At 38.1% G+C, this 15,739-nt stretch overlaps 1 protein-coding gene across 1 annotated transcript; it reads left to right on the forward strand.

Moving 5' to 3' along the window:
- Positions 1–7,228: 7,228 nt before the first annotated feature.
- Positions 7,229–8,754, forward strand: LOC128491931 (cocaine- and amphetamine-regulated transcript protein-like). The gene is made up of 3 exons (XM_053464323.1): positions 7,229–7,510; positions 7,787–7,870; positions 8,592–8,754. The coding sequence occupies exons 1-3, from the start codon at positions 7,358–7,360 to the stop codon at positions 8,697–8,699; spliced, it is 345 nt and encodes a 114-aa protein (XP_053320298.1). The 5' UTR covers positions 7,229–7,357; the 3' UTR covers positions 8,700–8,754.
- The last annotated feature ends 6,985 nt before the right edge of the window (positions 8,755–15,739 follow it).

Below are 15,739 nucleotides of genomic sequence, written 5' to 3' on the forward strand. Positions count from 1 at the left end.
ACCATGTCACAAAGTTCACATCATCTCAAACTGGTTTCTTGAACATGACAATGAGTTCACTGCACTCCAATGGCCTCCATAGTCACCAGATCTCAATCCAATAGAACACCTTTGGGATGTGGTGGTGATTTAAATTTTTATTAATCCGCTGCTCACAATAATTTGTGTAATAATTCCAACCTTAACTTTATACTTACATGAATGTGTCATATTTAAATCCAGTGCATGTCAATTAAAGGATGCAAGCTTTCTATTGGTCATTTAGGAGAACACATTTAGTATACATTTTGTAACCAGTAAGTCAATCTCCTACTCTGACAAATCCACAAACATATAACGACATGATAACTTAATGGTGTTGTTCACTATCTTTTTCCATAGTCTTGTCATTTTTCTTTCTAGCGCTGCATACACCTACTCAAAAGGTGCGTGTGCAACAACCTTGATAATCTGTCATGCAGCAGATATAGTGCTTTTCTACTATTTATCTATGTATCTCTAAAGAATGGATCATAAGAGAGATTGTTGAAAAGGTAACAGAGAAAAAGCTCATGAAGCTGAGAGAAGAAGGAGGTAGTTAAAGGGGGACCTCCATCACTAGTTTATTATTAACTCTTTGAGTGTCAGGAGGCCAGGGCAATTTAGTAGTTTTGTTCTATATAGAATCAAGTGACAACAGTATAAAACAGCTTACAATTTACCAAAGGCAATATACATATAAATTCATAATCTTGGGAAATTGAGAAGAGCTATCCACCTCCTTTTATTACGAGGATTAGATTTAGGATTAACCCAGTGTTTTGGGTAGGGAGTTTGATTTAGCATAGAATCCCCTGTGTGGGTTTTATGATTTTACAGGGTGGACCAATTTAGGATTGCACCGAGTTTAGCTTTATGTGTGTCTGGAAAAACATCTTACTATCCAGAAGGTAGCATTAAAAAATCTATTATCCACCAAACAGCAATTATAATGACACACTTAAAAACACACCTTTAACAAATGTTTTACACAAGAACCACAGGCTTCACAGATCTCGCCTGCAAACACCACCCTACTATCACACTGTCACGTGAGGAAAGTTGAATTGAGTTAAGACCTTTTATGCAGTGTCAAACACCCAATCTTTAACTAAAAAAAAATTGCATCGCTTATTGCAATGTTTGTGATCGGCCAGTAGGGGAAGCAATCAGATATTCCAGTAAGGTCTAGACCAGGCATGTCCAAAGTCCGGCCTGAGGGCCAATTGCGTCCCCTGTTCCGGGCTGATAAGGCCCCACAGATAAGTTGCCCAAATATAGATCTGTTTTTTTGATATTAAAGGCAGAGTGATTTAACACCTGTTGTCATCCAAGCCACAAAATGAAAAGTATGCCGTTTTCAATAAACTTTGCATAAAATAGTTTATTTGCATTTAATTTTAAGGGTTCAAAGAATGTCAGGCAAAATGGTCGGCCCTCGCACATGTTCACTTCAACAAATCTGGCACTCTTCGAAAAAAGTTTGGACATGCCTGGTCTAGACAGACCATATTCACATTCATCATACCTACAAATGCCATGATATCAATGAAAAGTATTTTCAAAAGTATACTTCTAATATACATTTTTAAGTCATTATCTATATGGCAATGTCTATTCTCTTTTTTTTTTTTGTTACTCCTATTATAGTGAAAAAGATACTAGAGACCTGATCCCACAGATCCTTTGAAGCAATGCTTAGTATTTCTGCACATCCTATTCCAAGAAAAAGTGTTACTATTTTTCATTAAATGAAACTTCATTAAAGATGAAAAGTGTATGCTGTCTTGAGCGAAGAAATGCCTATGTTTTATTTTTTGTTTTGTTTTTTTGATCTGTGCATTCATTTTATTTAAAATTGTTATTTCAGGTCTCCCTTTCAGCTCAGGCCTATATGGAATCATTAGAATTCAGTTTATCGAGTACTTGGTGGGCACAGGAATTAGATTTCATTTATTGGTTGGAAAATAAATGTCTTACTCTGTGGAGAATATTCCCCAGGCACAGCAGTAATTTAGATTGAAGCCTAACCTTTAAGAAGAATGATTAAGTGTGACAAGGGCAGTAGGTGATAGCTGGATTCCTTAACATGCTACTGAAAAGCCACAAACATATCTTTCTAATGAGACCACCGTTTAGAAGCAGTCCATTTCTGGGCTATTTTTGTATGCTCTCTTTCTCCTCAATGAACAGGAATAATAAGGAAAATGTAATGAATTGGTAACAGTTCATCTGGTAAAGGTGGTAAAGTTAGCTCAGCGTTATATTAGTATTAGAGCATTGTTACTAATATTCAACGCATCATTAAACGCAATCAAAAATGTACAACTCCAATGCAAGGGTCAAAGACTGACAGTTTAATGCAGTTCAAAATATTGAAGAAAAGGAATATTTTTAACATTTTACGCAATTTCATGTTATTGCATATAATACAGTACCACGTAAGAAAAATGTTATGCAAGAGGATCATGCCAAAGGTGTGTGTGATTGAATTCAATTGAATCATTGGTTTTAATGCTTGCCATTTCTCGTGATTAAGAATTAAAAATTAAGCGAAATGAGTAAATGTGTTGTATAAATAATTTTTTTTCTTTTTTACAAAAACTAATAGTACCATTTTTTATTGTTTTTAAACCTGTGTAATTATTATAATGATTTGATTTCAATTTTGGTCTGGGCAGCTCTAGGTGCAAAACTTATTTTCCTTCTTAAGACTACTAGAACCAAGTAGCTTCAACAGGGGAGAAACAACTTCATATGGAGGATAATTACTCAGGTCATGGGACAGGTAGATAAAACAGATCTTCTTATTCTCAAAACCTACAGAATATTTTGTAATTAAAAGTAAAAACAAATATATATTTCAGACTGTAATTTGAAAATCATAATGAATGTATGATATCTACAATCTTTACCTTGACTTCATAAACACTTAAGATTTTAATTTAAAAAACCCAAATATACAAAACATGCCACTAAGCCAGACCACATATTTTTAGCAAATGGATACAATTTTTTTCCACTTTTGAGAGCAATAAATATAATTATAGAAGCACCATAGAGTACATCTAAAGAAGTAAAGAATGCAAGACGGTGATCAGGTAAATGCTATAGTGTGCTAAAACATATGGGTGCGGAAAGAGTATAATAAAGAATAAAAGATGGAAGATATTTATGTACTCATTCCCATGTGCATAGTTGTTTCGCATTTAAATGAGTACTCAAAAATCTGATCTGTAGGCTGTGAATGGTGACACAATTGACTGGAAAAGGCATTATTTAAAAACATTTTTTCCATAGTTCAGCAAATCTCTTTGACCATAACTCCAGTGTTGTCATTTACAAATTCTACATATTGCCAGGATGTTTACATAGGAAGCTAACTATAAACCGAAAAATACACAATACATATGGACATGCAATGTCAACACAAATATCTTTGCTCATGATTAATGATGTAGTAAACATTTCCGCAAGAAAGAAGAAAGCTGGACAAATGAGGAGTAATGCCGATTAATTCCAAACAAAAACAAATGTCAGCCAAAAATGTGCTATTAGCAAATCACCACTATATAACAAATATAATATAAGCTCAACGGCTTTACAGAGATAGCCTGGACAGTCAACCAACCTTTCCAGAGTCCCTGGATGAAGTGAAATGTGTTCACTTAAACAAATATCCAGGGAGTACATAAGGCAACCGGAGAATGTTTCCTGATTCACAGAACAGAGAAAATAATAAAAATGGAAATGTTATATATTCTTATTGTTTCAGAATAGAAGAGAATGGTGGCATTTAGGCTTCCTACACCAATGGGGCAAAACAAAATTATATAGCATGCTACTCCAGGGAAACATATTAATCAAGACATAGCTGCTGGGTGTGCTGTGCTTCCAATCATTATATGTCCCAGATGCAAGTTGAAGCCTGGAAAGCTCCATATTCTTCGCTAAACAAAACTAATAAATCAGCTATAACAAATGTTGCAATTTGGATTCCTCACTATATGTGCCCAGCAACAGTAAACAATGCCGAAAAGTAGCTTACAATGATCTTCCAAAGAATTCATATGATAAATTAGCTTCCTGGTATTTTAAAATTGCTCTTTGCATACAAGAACACAGCGCACCCTTCAATGAAATGTTACCCTGTAAATTATTGTGTTTTAGTGTTGGTTTTTGTGACCATATAACCCAATTTATATTGTATCCCCATTACACGTTTGCTGTTACACAAAGGGTAGCCAACAGGTACTTCTCCATCTTAAAACTGGCTCAAAAATGTGGGGTTGTAGTTAAAAAGCTTACCCCATGTTCACAACATGCCATAGAAACACATACTAATGAATCCATTTAATTTAACTGTCATGGTCCCTAGGATTATGGAACACAGAAATGTGCACAAGAGTAGTCAAAGGCGGGCCAATGTCAAAATAGGAGATCAGATGGCTGGCAACAGAATTGGAATCCAAGCATCTAGGTCAGGAGTAGGTCGAGATCAAACTGGATGATTAGATGTCAAGCAGGTTGAATCAGAATCCAGAAGTCAGGAACCGTCCAGGGTCAGAAACAAATAAGAAGGGTAAAAGAGGGCAACAATCCAAGGAGCAGAATCAGGAACAGATCCAAGGGCAGGGCCAGGGTAACAAGCTGGGTCAGCAACTTGTATCAAACTACAGGAAGTGGAGCAATAGAGGAGGCACCTGAGCACCTACTGAGTGCACCTGAAGTGGTCTTATACCTGAACTAAACATGATCTACCCATGCAAGAGCTCCATCCACAGACACGTGCCTTGACTTTTTTGGTGCCTGGATGACTTATTTGCTGTTATTTCCCAAAAAATGAAGGTGGGTACACACACGGCAACAAGTTTAACCATTACACTATTAAAGTAGAACTATAACATTTTAACTAACTTATTTTAATTTATTTTTTAATGAACATGTGCTTCCTGAGTTCACTTGTAATACAAATGACTGTGAGTTTCAAAAGGGGGAAGAAAGTGCTATTTTCCGCCGACATGAATATACAGACAAAACTCTTCACCAAGCTCTAGCCAAGCCTATTATGTTCCAGGGCTGAGGTGTATCGTCCCAAACAGAAGAAAGGCAATCAGTAAAGAGCATTAAATCTTCAAGATTGATTTTCCAGTACCAGCCAATAACCTTGACTGAAAACCCTTACCATGCAATAACATAAGTCCTTAACATCTTTTAAGGGCATCACAGAAATTTTTAGTGTTCCGTGTTGCTGTGTCTACAAATGGACTTATTTTTTCAAATAATTATATTGCAGTTGTATTAAATAGGCAGTTCTGTGTGTGCGCAAAAAGTGAATATAAAGAACAGCCCCGGAGGGAAAGAATTGGACAGAGGGGCCACATGAATGTAGTGCGGACGAGGTACCCATTAGAGCCCTGCGCGGGACTGCTTTTTGAATCCCGCTCCCGCTGTTTTGAATCCCGCTCCCTCAATGTGGGTGTTCTGCTCCCGCCCGCTCCCGCCACATTTGTGGCCAATCCTGCCCGCTCCCGCCACATTTGTGGCCAATCACGCCCGCCTCCTTACCTGATTTCCCACGCAGTCCCGCAAGGCTGCCCTCGAGTTGTTCCCTCACGGCGTCTCTTCTCTTGCTCCGCCCAGTAATAAGGTGGAGTCACAGGAAGTGACATCACGTGACTCTGCCTTGTTCATGGGCGGAGCAAGATAGGAGACACTGTAATGGAGCAGCGAGAAGGCATCCTTGCGGGGCTGCGCGGGATTACCGGGACCTGCAGGTACAGTGCCTGACCGCCCGCTCCCGCCTGCAGCACCAGAAAGACCGCCCGCCTCCCAATGCAGTCCTCTAGTACCCATGGTCAAGTCTGTTTAAGGGGTTAAGGCATGACTAAGTGGAAATTTTGGCACTGAAAGCGTTAAGTATTGGTGGCACGTGCAGGGCCAGAAGGGAGGGGGTAATTACCCTCCCTGGGGGGGTATATAAGGAAGGGTCGTGGCCTATAGGGGCAATTATTTTCAAGAGAATTTTCCCGCCCATCCCTTTTTTTTAAGCTGGTACGGTGCAGGAGTTAACCATCTAGGTATGGTTACTTGTGGTGCACAGAGGTGTAAGTGCAGGACACTCCAGGGGCATGCGCCTCTGTGAATCATAAGGTCATGTGACTGCCGCACTAGGGGACGCCGGCAGTTCCAGCAGGGATACAGGTGGACACGCCCATACCAGCAGGTTATTAATTTGGTTATTAAGTGGTTATTAAATGGTTACAATTGGTTATGTTTGCTTTCATTTTGAAAATAAATTATTGATATATATAGTGTCAAATTTGTTGTGTTAATAATATTTGACACTTTGTAACATATTAATAAAGGTTGAGTGTCGCGGTGCTGAAGTTATTTTAGTCAAATAATTCCATATCTGATGTTTACTAAAATTTTGAAATAAAGAAGTGTCTCTTGTTTTTATTTGTAAAAGAGGTACCGAAACTGGACGCTACTTCATTCAAGTGAATTACAAAGTGATTATTTATCTTGGTTTTTATTTCATACGAAAACTTATATGTTATTCCCTGTTACAGAATTTCTGTTAAGTATTCAAAATGGGTAGGCAACAGGTTTTTCTCCAACATGCCATGGAAACAGTCCATATTCCAAGACAGCAATTTTTCTTCCCCCTTGTTAAACATGTCATAACTCATTTAGTAATGCTAGTATATCAAATAAATTGGCTGCTTGAATTCTATTAAAATGCTATGTACATTTTTTTTTGTAGCTGTGTAGAGTTATAGATATATATATGTCTTGTGTCTGCCTACACATTCTCTGAAGAGAATTGAAAGTCGTTGCATCAAATGTACAATGTCTGTTTAAAAAATATATATTTTAAATGCTATTATCCAAATCCTCAGCAATCTAAGAAGGATTCGACTCTGAACTTAATGATATTTTTTTTTGTTTAATTTGTTATTTTTAAGACATCAAAACATATGAGAGATAAATGAGAAATGCATTCTTATTAAGTCGTCTTGATTCGTAGGAGAAGAAACATACGTCTTTCATGCCCTCTGTGCCATGCCACCAATGCCCAGGGGATGTTTGATGGATTGTTTAACAAAGACTCACCCTGTAGCTTTCATATGGAGATCAATGATTTCTGCTTTGTACCCCCCCCCACGCAGCCCATTGGCGTCATAATAGGAGGGGTTAGTGAAATAAAACAACTAAACAGTTCTTGGAGGATTGGATAAATAGGAGCCGTTTGGGAGAGCTTGCTGATTAGCAGGCAGCGTGTGCACTTTTCTAGCTCCACGTTACATTCTATTGTGTGCGCTCGCTCAGCACCATGGAGAGCTCTCGGCTGCGTGTCTTGACCTTAGGCAGCTGCTTGCTCTTAATTGCTGTGGTCTGTGGGCAAGAGGACAGTTCTGACCTGGAGACTAGGGCTCTAAGAGACTTTTACCCCAAGGACTCTATCCCATCTAGTGAGAAGGAACTGGTGAGTATGGGGGGGCAACTAAGTTTGCATAAAGGCAAGTAGATTTTGTGTATTTGGAGTGGGCATTATTAAGATTAATTATAAGGCTCAATTGGGGCAAGGGGAATGTTTTAATTAAGTAAGAGGGATCAGTTCTGATCTGGATAAAATAGTTCTAGTTTTAGGTTTTGTACGTTATCCAGAAATAAAAAAATGTAAATCTTTCTGAAAGACGCATAATAAGTGGACGTGTTGCTCGGAATGCGGTATTTATTATGGGAATATTGTGTGTTCCAGCTGGGAGCGCTGCAGGAAGTCTTGGAGAAATTACAGAGTAAACGGGTCCCATCCTGGGAAAAGAAATTCGGACAGGTGCCAGTGGTAAGTTAAAATTCTCTCAATAAACTACATTTTTGTGAGCTTGAAAATGGCTTTTTTTAAATTAAAATTAAGTTTACTGTGATTTTGTTATGGTAAAAACACAGTATTCTATGATGTTCACTCTGATGCATACACTACATAGACTGTTTCAAAGGTTTAAAGACACACAGTATTAAGAAAGGTCTATACTATGTTAATGCTTGAAAACAGGTGTTTTTAGGGAATGGAAAATTTAGTGCAATCATGATGTTCCTTGTAAAACAAAGAAATTAGATTTACAGAGGAGGGCATTTGCACCACTTTTTGGAAAGCATTCTCCTGTATGTTTTTTCCTTTTTTCTGTCTTAGTTTAACCCATTGTCAGCAGAAGGCAAAATGTGATATGTGGAAGATTAGTCTAACAGTACTTATTTTTCAACTGTCCAGCATAATAATTTGCACCAATTTGTATGGTTAATTTTACAGAATATAAAAAATATTCCTTATGCAAACAATGACATGAATATTAAGTTGTATATGATTAGGAGTGTATATGGAAATTATTATGTATGGAGAGTGTATACTTTTAGTTTGGAAAACACATTAAAATCTTGAGCTTTTTACATTCAAATTACCAAAGTTTTCGGTTTTTCCAATTAAATGGGTAAACAGAGATCTGAACTGGTCCAGTAGATGGAAGTATTAACCCTTAACTAGAACTGTTTTATGTTTTATTTTGCAGTGTGATGTTGGGGAGCAATGTGCAGTGAGGAAGGCTTCCCGCATTGGAAAATTATGTAACTGTCCTAGAGGTGCTGTGTGCAATTTCTTTCTCTTAAAGTGTTTATAAAAGAAACGTCATCCAACGTCATCTGTCAAAGCACCAGTGATTACCAGCAAGAGAAGACGCAAGGAGAGGACATGTGCTGTGGATGATTTTAACACTTAATTAAATAATTTGCAGTATCCAGGGTCGGTTTTAGAGAGACTCAATTGCATATTCTTATCGGGATGTCTATTAAATTTCTGTAGTACTGACCTTTCCAGAGCTAGATGTGAGTGCAACACATTACAAAATTGGTTGCTCACCCTTCTAGTATTAAGTCGTTTTTGAGATGTATACACATATATATCTATATATATATATATATATATATATATATATATATATAGATATATATGTGTCTGTGTTTATCTTTGTATATATATATATTGATCTATATATAGATCTATAGATATTGATATACATATATAAATATATATATTAGTATACACACATTTATTTGTGGTCGGGGCTTACAGAATGGGTAACAGAGTAAGTATATTATAGATAGAATATTATAGAATAATAGAATATTGGACAGTATGATATGTTGTAAAAAGATCAGTGTGTTGTATTGTGACAATAACTTAGGCTCCGATGATCCTAGGTGCAGCTGGCAAGGCAGCAAGCTTTTTTAGAGAGCTAACCCTTCGGGGGCAGAGGTAAAGGGTATAAAGGGAGGGCTGCTGAAAGAATGACAATGTCTAAGGAAGGCTGGATTAGAGGGGTTTAAATATACCTCCATCCACTCCCACAAATTCAGGCAATGCCTTTTACACACACACGCATATACCGGTATATATATATATATATATATATATATATATATATATATATATTGTATATAAGCACCTATGTTCACTCTAACACCGACCCTGACAATATCTGCTTTGTTCATTGTACTCTTCTGCTTAGTGTTGCAGAGAGTTTGTACACGTGTGCAGATAATGAAAATAAAGTCAATGCTATCTTTTCTAAAGTAGCTTTTTTCACTAGGTGTCTTAAAGCATTAAGACGAAGAAAGTCAAGAATTGATTTTTGTAGGGATACTATGCTATTGAGGTATACAGAATTCAACAAATTCACTGCCGCTAATTGGAACATTTCAAGTTAAAAATGACATCAGCTAAAGTATATGTTCGCTTAACACTTGCCAGTGGATATCATGCAGGGGATGTGGGGTGTATTCATGTGGCTGACAGTACTATATGTATATGTGTTTTTTAGAGTCTTAATTTCTGCTGGTTGCACCTCCTCCGTTTTGAGGTCTAGTTTAACTAGAACATGATCTATTTTATGCTTGGGAAAAAAAAGACACAATTGGCAAAGCCATGTCCACACAAATATTTATTAAAAACAAAACCTTATTTTATCTAATTAAACTTATGTGAAAACCGATGAAAATATGCATTTTTATTTTAATGACGTGTTGGTCACCAACTTTATTTCTAGCGTACATGGGTTTCAGCTCGATTCCTGACTTAATAAGCTTATCAACAGTCCATAACAACTGCTGTAGATAGTGGCCCCTTCCACAAAGTCGTTTACTGAAAACAAAATCCAATCTGATAAGATATAACTTTTAATAATAGCTTAAAAAGATGTAAAATATATTTATGAATCAAACTATAATGAATCAGTCCTTCACTAAACCTCCCAGACAATGACCACTAAACGTTACAGGCTGTGTCTATGGGCCCCCAATGTGTCAACTCCTTCAGATTCAACCCTTTGTGTTCCCCTGTTAATACAGGTTTCTGTCTAAATGCCATCTACTTTTCATTCCTGGACAACAAACAAAAATTAAAATTGAGAAACTAAATTAACACAAATCCACCATTCATCCATACCTTTACACTATCCCCTAACTCCTAACCGAACCCATAGATATAATCATTAAGCTGCTTTGTTCAATATATGAATGCTAGCTGGCCTTTAGAACCAAAAAAGTAAAAAAAAAACGAGAGACACCAAAATATTTAAAATAATTGCCCCAAATCCAGGAAAGGAACTACGGCATCGCCAATACCATATGTGGAAGACAAAAAGGAAAGGCTCCCAACATGTGATACATGCAAAAATGTGAAACATCTAAACATCCTGTGTTCCTGACGTGTTTGAGGTCCTCAGGCAATGTGTTTTCAGGGAATACATGGGGTTATTTTGATGTTTAAGGGTAGTTTACCCCCCAAACTATGTACTCTTATTGCACTCTCATGATTTTGGAGTCTCTTGTGTAGCGCTTACACACCACATCCAGGTATCTTTACAAAAATTCAAGGGCATGCTTTTAGGGAATTATATATTTTGGGGATATGTTGGTGTTTAGGGGTAGATATCCCTCCTTGTGTTGTCTTTCTTGTTCCAGTTAGGCCAAGGTACAGCATTATCCTCAAATATGCCTGGAACATGAAACATATGGGGAGAAAAAAACAAAAATCCTCTGGTCTTGGAAGGTTTGTGGTTGCTGTGGACAAACTAGAAAGGTGAGTGGGGTGTCTTTGAAATCTTCAAGGTATGTGCTTTTAGGGAACATATATTTTTTGTTGGTTATTTTGGTGTTTAGGTGTATTTAAACCCCCAAACTCATGAGGTTCACCTGTACAAATTCCTTAGCCTTAAACCACTTTACGCACTCATGATTTGGGGGTTTCTCATGAACACATGTGTTCGAGAGACGTGAGAGATTTTATTTGTTTTATTTTTTTCTACCTTTTTATGTTCCAGGTAGTACAGAGTACATCATCCATCCTCAAATATGCCTGGAACATAAAAAAGTTGGTTAAAAAAACAAAAATCCCATGTGCTTGGAAGAGTCATGGTTGCTGTGGGTGACTTAGAAAGGTAAGGGATGTGCGTTCAAGCAATTACATAGTCTGAGGGGATTATTGTGATGTTTAGGGGTAGTTTTTCTTTCCAAAGCAGAAGGCCCGTGTTTTTGGTTCAACAGTGAAAGTGTCTTGGCTTTGTGCACCCATGATTTGGGGCCATGTTGTGATATTTTACAATGTGATATAACACACACGTGGTAATCAGGAAACTTTGAAGAATATATTGTCTTTCTTTTAGCTAACATTTGAAAAATACATAATCATATATCTCAATGTATTTGTTGTGTAAGAAAAACTAGATGTTTTTTAATGACTTACAGGGTTAATAAAAAGAAGATAAACTTGTGTTTGTGTTCTTTCCCTTGATACCCTTGATGCGAAAATAAACACTTGGAATTTATCACTTGCATCGTTATTAATAAAAAATAAAGATTTTGGGTTACCAAAAAAGTTAAGCTATGATTCTATGTGACAGTATACAGCAAAACAGAGGAATATACTATGCAGTTCCGTAATATATATGTAAAAAAAAGAAATAGCACAATAAAAGTATCAACCATATCTGTGTATAAGGGAATTCAGATGTTTCCTCACACTTTTTAGAGCAGCTTACTGCTCCTGGACCCTTTGGTCACTGTTATTGCATCCTCCCATATAGTAGCTCTGATAAAATAATTAAGCATTTTAAAGGTAATATTCTTAATTCAATATAAAAAAAAGAAAAATTCTTACATAAAAGTTTGTGTTTGCAGTCCCACATAATCATCAATATTTTGCTTAAAAGTGCAATCCCATCCTCAATTCACAACGCATTACACCTCTGTGTGACTTCATCAAGGGGTGATTACATCTGCCGTTGTATAGAACAAGAAGATCTACTCTGCCTATTCCACAGTGTTGCCTGTGATGCTTGTATGTTTAGCTCTGCTAAATTCTGGGTAATAAGCAATAGGAGCAATAAGAGCTTTACCTGGTTGCCCCCTATACTCTGTTTACCAAAATTGTGACTATAACTGTGTGATATTCACCACTGAAGGGCCAACCAATTAAGCCAAATAAATCAACTTAAAAATATCATATATATCCATTCTAAATATATCATGACACACTAGAGCACTTCCCTTTAGTATAGGACTGTTTGATTCTAGTTTGATTCATAAATATATTTTATAAATATTATGAAAAGTATCAGATTAAATGTTGACTTCAGTTAGTTACTTATTTTTAGGGTTTAGTACCTATTGAAATCATTTCTTCGTATGTCAATTTATAGAGCCATCTACTTTGTGAATGCGTTTGGTAATGCAGGTGCCAGAACATTGTGGTGATGGTGGAACAGGCAAATGTAGCTGACCAGAAGTTTCATTTCCATGGGAAAATAGAAGCAGCAATGTATAAAATAACTTTAGAATGCTAGGATGCCATTTACCTCTTGACTGACATAGCAGCAGACCCAGAATTTGATATTCAGCAATGTTTTGCATGCTTAGTATCACAGATTAAATAATTGAATGGTATGAGTCACATGGGCACTCCAATGGTTATGTGTGATCCCATGGGTACCCTTTTACCCACGTAATACTTCCTAAAAAAAAAAAAACAGATTATATATGCTCATGTTCAGAGGAATAATTTGCATATTTATCAGTTCTTGGCGTGTGAGTGCTAGTCTTCGAGTGCCACATGTGGATATTTATATTAAACACATCTGAGTTCAATAGATTCTCTTTTGTCATCCAAATGCTGAAGTCTATGAAGATGTTTGCTCTTCTGTCTCCCAAAAGAGCATGTGCTAACAGGGAAGGACCCATTCTCGTCCAGGCTTTTCTCCCCATAGTTTCCGTTAAGAAACCCCTTCTGTCTTTTTCATTCTACTCCAGTCCTTTTTCTTAACGTTGCCGGTCCGTCATGCTTTTCCCCTCACCTTAGTATTCTGTTCACACTAATATCCCCCAAATCTCAATCCACCAATTTTCTCCCTATCTATTATAGATTTCTCTCTTATAATTTCTGTCTTGATTGAAACAGAGAAGGGCAATTGGGTCTTAATACTTGTAAGTAAAATCACATTAGAATTTTAATTTACGGTGACTATATTTTTCTAGGATTTATAATCTGTACTCAGCTTGTCCTTTCTGACGTTGGAGGCTCGCTACCTGAGCATCTGAGCAGTGAATTCTGGTTAGCAGGTTTTGTATTTTATTATATCAAAATTACAGAAAAATGCCAAATACTTATGTTCGTAACATTTTAGGTTGCATGGAGTCACACTCTTAAATTGGTCTTCCTGACTAATACAGTTTTGTATAGACGACAGAACTTTTTGTAATAAGTTATGATGTAGTAGAAAACAAACGTGTAAAAACAAAACTTTGTCCTGTGACTTCCAATTGCAGAGTGATTTGCATTGATGCACAGGGTGTTGGCAGCATGCATTGGCACTGAGATTAGCAGCTTTTTCTTCCCACACACCCTGACCCTCAGGACTGTCTTCACAACCAGGGCCTGCCCGACAATGGAGCCGAGTGGGGCAACTGCTCCAGGCCCTTTTTTTTTTAAAGCGGAAGAGAGAGAGAGACAGCATTACAAGCCGGCACCGAGACCGAACAGGGAGACTCGCCGCAGAGGAGAGAGGGGCGCCAAGCGGGTACTGACAACTTGGTAAGCGAAAACCACTCGGCGCCCCTCTCTCCTCTGCGGCGAGTCTCCCTGTTCGGTCTCGGTGCCGGCTTGTAATGCTGAGCGCCAGAAGATGACGTCATTTCCGGTGCTCAGCATTACAAGCCGGCACCGAGACCGAACAGGGAGACTCGCCGCAGGACTGCTGAAAGGTAAGTACAAGGGGGGGGTAGATCATGGGGGGGCGACAGGGACGGAGGGAGAGGAAGGGTAGATAATGGGGGGGCGGCATTTTAAACTTTGCCCCAGGCGGCATATTGTCTTGGGCTGGCCCTGTTCACAACACAGCAAAAGGGGCAAATGTGGTTGCTATGTTATTGAGTTCAAGTTTCTAAACATCTATTCTACATTTATAAGGACTGTACTTAAATTGAATGTTGACACAGAAGAGATTTGATAAACTTGTCCAGATTTCATATAACAAATATCCGTGGTGTTACCTGATACATCTCAGGTCACGTCTACGAAAAGACTGTCACTATCAAAGTGATAACAAGAGAACATTTAATTCAAATGTTATTTTAATTCTTGTTTTGTTTCACTCAGTGAATAGACAACGGGTAAGTTTCTAGTTCCTTCTAAAAGTCATCTCTCATTGTTTCCACTTACTGCAGCGATGGCGAACTTATTTCACGCGGCCAGGTTGCCAACTGTCAGGGATGGTGTTTGGGGTGTGCAAGTTCTGCGGTGTACAGGACACCATACCAGCAGGACACCACTAAGGCCAGGGCCATGGCGAGGCAGGGAGCAGGTAGTAAGGGGGGGAGGAGAGAGAGGGCCGCCGAGCGGTCTCTCATGACAAAGGTTTTTTTTAGCAACCGTTCGATGCTGCCCTGACCTCGGCAATGGGAGTGCAAAGCCTCTTTGGTCACGGTGCCGTCATTTCATGCTGAGTGCGAGAATATTATGTCATACCCTAGTGCTCAGCAGTGAAGTAGCGTGCAAAACAGCAATGCACCAAGACAGAGGCCTTGCGCTCCCACCGCAGGACTTCAGCAGGGTAAGTAAACTAGTGAGAAGGGGGAGAGGTCAATAGTGAAAAGGGGGGGCGGTAGCTACTGAGAAAGGGGGTTCATGCATGAATGAATATGTGTAAATGATTTATGTGTACTGTATAAGTGTTTGTGTGTATCATAGATGTTTAAGTGATTTGGGGAAAGGCAAAGATGGCACAAGCATGATGTTTGAGCCTTGGGGACCAAGATGGCACAGGCAGGGTGTTTATGGGACAAACATGTCTTACGCTGGTCTGTTTGAGGGCAAATATGGTTTAGACTGGGCAGTTTGAGGACAAAGATAGCGAACCCTATCTGTTTTATCCGGGTGCTGGCCAGGTTCTATGTCGGCAGTGTGGACGCCAGGGCTGGCTTTTGGGTTGTGTAACCTGTGATTTATTCCTGTAATTTAGGGGGTATCTATACATTTAATGCTGAGTTTACATGTGGTTTCCAACTGATCGATACCTGCAAAGCTAGGTTTGCGTGTTATTCTGTTGCTCTGTATCTGCTATGCTATGTTTCCATACATTATTTATGTATACCTGCAAATACAGGGTTT

Source organism: Spea bombifrons, chromosome 4 (genome assembly GCF_027358695.1).
Source record: "Spea bombifrons isolate aSpeBom1 chromosome 4, aSpeBom1.2.pri, whole genome shotgun sequence".
Classification (NCBI taxonomy): Eukaryota; Metazoa; Chordata; class Amphibia; order Anura; family Pelobatidae; genus Spea; species Spea bombifrons.